Genomic DNA, 4906 nt, shown 5'->3' with positions numbered 1-4906 from the left:
CATGGTAAATTGAGGGTTAAATGTTTAAAACATTCTATTTTGCATGTTGTTACGCTTACTTTCAGTATTGTCATTTCCTTCAATGAAATAATCATCATAATTAGGTAAGATATTCCAACGAAATCTATTATAATCGTTTGCGCTGATTTTCCGTGGGATGACCTTCATTGTTATTTAAAGATCCGTCCGTGATCAAAATTGCAGACACATGTTACATGTAATATCTTGAATATATAAATAGTATTTATTTGATCAATGCTTTTAAACGATAATGGCTATAATATTTTATAATTAGAATCGCACCTGGAATAGCTAGTGACTTGTATTTTTTTATATTTTTTATATCTTCCTCACATCTAATGTTACAAATTAAATTGTTTTTCTTTCATCTCATCTCTTATATTTATACATGGCATTTTTCTTTAAACTGCACAGATAACTTGCTCGTATTTCTTCTAATTTGATATTGATTGTAATGGTTATTAACATATAAGTGTATAGTTCTGTATGAAGTACCATAAAGTTTATTATAACACTATTTAGAAAAATTGAAAATGACAATTGCAACTTGAATTAGCATCTAGATGAAAATTCGAGCGCATTATATGTTTGTATATAAATATATAAATAAAAGTATATAAATATATAATCACTTTTCAATTTTTCTATATATGTAGAAAATTTCTATATTATATTTCTCTCTCTCTCTCTCTCTCTCTCTCTCTCTCTCTCTCTCTCTCTATATATATATATATATATATACATATTATGTGCTAAATTTGTATCGATTTTGCGATGATTATATTTAAATACGAGGAAATGTCAAAAAGTAAAGAATTTTTTAGTACATTTAATTTCTTAAATTCCTTTACTTTTTTTATTTTCCCTAGTACACATATAATTAAAGTTTACATAAAATGAAAAAAAAATTAAACAAAAGAGAATTTATATTAAAATATACTAAAAAAATCGTGTTTGTTATAAGTAAATCCTTACATAATTTTTCTTGAAATTATTCAAAAAAATAAATTTTACTAATATAAAATATACTTTATTAATTAATATTTATTCACATTTAAAATTGATGTTACTAAATTAGAACTAAATTCAACCTAATGTTGCCGATTAAGCGCAAAATGAGATGGTCCTGGATATAATATCATTGAGCCACCCAAACATTCCTTTTTGTAGTATAAAACAGCATACTGAAATTCATATAAATTGATCCATATAATTTATAAATTTACATATTTTCTATCTAATTTACTAATAACTAAAGACATATAATAAGCATAAATTATATTTTAGTTTATTTTAAAACAAAACATGATTATATAAAAAATGTAATTTTTTATAATTTTATTGCTATCATGTATAAAATATTGAGCTAAACGAGAGCAGATATATTTTTATGTTTTAAATCACCTGACCCTTTGTAATCGCTCTTAAAGATATGCTAAGGCGGATAAACAAATGATTGTTGGACATCTTATACATAGTGCAAGCAATTAATGGATTTCTATGCTGAAAACGGAAGTCACAGTGTAACACACCGCCATTACTTAATTCATGCGGCTCCTCATTCATCCAATAAACATCTTGCGTAATTAAGGAATCAGAGTATAATGCCGGATGAGTTGTACCACTTACCTATAACAATATATATTTAGTAAGTTCTGTGTTAATAATATATTAGTTTTATACTCATTTCCTATAAAAATTTCTTTTTTTTACATACCACTAGAATGGTATTTGTTTCTTGATCTTTGTTAAATACATAATAGGGCTTCAGACAACCACTGATCTTACATCTTTGTCCTATTGTCCACTTATGAATGCCATTATGTTTACCTATTACTAATCCACTATCTAGGTCTACATAATCACCTGGTTTATCATGTATATACTATAGTCATTAAAAAAATTATTGTTATAGTTGTTACATTTTATTTATTTTATATTTGTCATTTTAATTATATATATTTACTACCTATTTTATACACACACATATATATATATATATATATATATATATATATATAAATTTTAAAGAAATGTGTGTTTAATTTTGCATGTACGCACAAAATTTGTACAGTATCTGTAGAGTATGACAATATATCTTTTACCTCTGAAATAAAATCTTGAAATTCACGTTTTCCCACAAAACAGATACCCATGCTTTCCTTTTTTTGTGCTATTTGGTACAAGCCTGCCTCTTTGGCTATTGTTTTGACATGACTTTTCAAATAATTTCCAAGAGGAAACATGCAACATCTCAAAGTTTGTTGTGGTATTTGATGTAGAAAAAATGTTTGATCTTTATTACTATCACGGGCTTGCAACAAGTGTACATCTACATAGTTATTATAGTTACATTATTGCTCTAAGAAATAGTTGACTATTGCAATAATTTCACTTAATATGAAATACTTACTTGTGTCTGCTTCATAGTTTTCTAGATAAGATCCAAAGCTTGTTTTAGCATAATGACCTGTTGCAATTGCATCTGCTTGAAATTTTTTACGTGCAAAATGAAAAAATTTATTAAACTTGATGTTCTTATTGCATAAAATATCTGGATTTGGAGTATACCCAGTTTGATACTTTTCCACAAGATCACTGGAAAAATTGGTTAAATAAAAATTATGTTAGGTGTATTCTTTTTCTTAGAAAGATGAAAATACCTAAAGACTTCATTCCAATATTCTTTTACAAAATCAACTTGTACTAAAGGGATTTTCAGTTTATTACAAATCCATTGTGCATCATTGTAATCCTTTTCAACCATACAATTTCCTGTTTCATCTCTAATGTCCCAGTTTTTCATAAACACACCAATAACATTAAACCCTTAAAAAACACATACTCATTTTGATAAGTATATAGTAAAAAAATAAAGCTAAGTTTCATTCTTTTATTCCAACCTTTATTTTTAAGTAGCAGAGCTGTCACTGCACTGTCCACACCACCGGATATACCGACAACAACATTTTTGATCATCTTGACAAAATAATCTATGAATATGTTGATATTATTATACACAATAGTTTTTGTGATTTATTAATTTGAAGATCCTATAAAACAGATAAAATGTTAATGCGTATTTTTTCAAATTCTTATCCTATTTTGTTACATTAAGGATACCATTGCGTTGAAATTCAAGTATTGGGTGATGTACATTATTTATAGCATAATATATAACTTCATTAATTTTCTTGTTTTTAATTCTACATTTATATCCTGATATATCCTGATAAACATACATTCAAGAATCACTGTATCACAAAACGTTTTATTCTTTCATTATATCAACATGTAAACAATAGTGCAAAACTTTGTCAGCTTTATTTTGGCAAAGAATACAAATAATGCAATTATAAAAGTTTTGTGTAATCAAATAATTTATTAAACTTGGTGCAGAAATGAATACTTTAAGATATAGTTTAGAAACCGGTAAATACGTACGAATTCGTAGGTTATAAATTGTAAAGCGTCACGTGGCAAGGCATCGATACAACAAAGGACTAATCTGCTTCCATATTTTCATGCCATCAATTTTTATGTTGGAAACATTATATATGCAATCTCATGCAAACAATCGTTCGATAATATTTTAATCTTTCAGGATTCGACTGTCATGGGCTTAAGTGCAAGCACCACATGATGAATTTGTTTGAAATTCGCGCGCGAATCATCGAATAAAGTTTGCCAGCCAATCCGTGTGGCTCTCTCTGGCTTGTAACCAGTCAAGCTGATTGACAGATAAACATCGAATGGTCACAGCGCATAGCATATTTTGCATGGAAAATTGTAGCACGTATGACGAGAATCCGCGACGTTTTGTATATCGTAGCACACAGTTAAAAATCGCAAGGTTAAAAATGTTTTTTCAACAAATAACGCGATCGTCTCGCAGCAATGGGCTATTTTTGCGCAGTTTCCATGACCCAAATTTCGATGGGGGGTTCGCTCGTCTCTTGGAACAGCTGCTAGCCGCGAAACATCGGTCGCAAGGAAATGCTCGGATACTCGGCGAATTCTGCGCCTGTCTCACTTAATGGCTTAGCAATTCAGGGCCGTATGTATCGGTCTCTGTTTTAGGTATTTTAATCCCTTTTCGGGATTATCCGTATGGAAATCAAATTTGCAAGTATCAGAATGCAATAGAAACGTACTGCTAGGTATATACTCTCGGCAGGGATAAATAGTTTCAAGAGTTGATCGGATAAGTGACGGAAAGTCAAATAATTCTTGAATATCACAAATCCGTCCGTGTCACCATTTGCACGCGTGCGTACTTATCGGTTCGCACCAAGTGTCGTTTTATGCAAATGGATATAAATCGTCTATATTTTTGAATTAGCACGACTGAGTTAAAAAAGATTATTCGTCTCTTTATTCTGATCAATTTTTCTATTTTGAAAAATTTCGAAGGTGACTACGATGTCAGATTTTGACTGACGACGTGCGTAGCGCGCGCGCATATGTGTGTGTGCGTACGTACGTGCGGACAGGAGCGACATATGGTTAGGCGGCATCGTGTTGGCGAGCTACGGTAATGATGTACGAAGTAGTGTCTTAAATTGCTAGGTCACGACTTTGCGATTGGAGTTCATTGCGTGAAGTTTATTCACATGATAGCACATCATTGCATATGCTTCAATTTTAATTTATAGAAAGATGTTTGTACACATTGCTCCCTCCGATTGAAACACGATGCCGTTTTTTCGGATGCAATTTTCTCAGGCCGAGCGTCGCATCGCATCGCTTGTCGCGCCACGGATAGCCACGGATGAGCGTGGGAGGCACCAGCCGGTAGCAGTACCCGCGAGTGGTTGGTAACAGAGACGCCGCTGGTCGCGCCAGTACGCTTCTGCGCAGTACCCTCTTCCACCACCGCGTCTCG

General features: G+C 31.3%; 1 protein-coding gene across 3 annotated transcripts; it reads right to left on the bottom strand.

Annotated features, from left to right (window-relative positions):
- Positions 1-225: 225 nt before the first annotated feature.
- Positions 226-4793, bottom strand: LOC105674180 (mitochondrial tRNA-specific 2-thiouridylase 1). Of its 3 annotated transcripts, none has more exons than XM_012370336.2 (8): positions 3466-4793; positions 2925-3074; positions 2685-2850; positions 2435-2619; positions 2127-2353; positions 1739-1906; positions 1426-1650; positions 226-1205 (listed from the first exon to the last, which is right to left on the bottom strand). In XM_012370336.2, the coding sequence occupies exons 2-8, from the start codon at positions 2998-3000 to the stop codon at positions 1113-1115; spliced, it is 1140 nt and encodes a 379-aa protein (XP_012225759.1). In that variant the 5' UTR covers positions 3001-3074; positions 3466-4793; the 3' UTR covers positions 226-1112. The 3 variants fall into 3 exon arrangements, with proteins under 3 accessions (XP_012225759.1, XP_012225768.1, XP_012225777.1); XM_012370345.2 differs by lacking the exon at positions 3466-4793 and adding an exon at positions 3145-3458; XM_012370354.2 differs by lacking the exon at positions 3466-4793 and adding an exon at positions 3264-3458.
- Between the last annotated feature and the right edge of the window lie 113 nt (positions 4794-4906).

Source organism: Linepithema humile, chromosome 3, assembly GCF_040581485.1.
Source record: "Linepithema humile isolate Giens D197 chromosome 3, Lhum_UNIL_v1.0, whole genome shotgun sequence".
Classification (NCBI taxonomy): domain Eukaryota; kingdom Metazoa; phylum Arthropoda; class Insecta; order Hymenoptera; family Formicidae; genus Linepithema; species Linepithema humile.
The sequence above is the reverse complement of the archived record's forward strand: the minus strand, read 5'-3'. Positions and strand labels throughout refer to the sequence as shown.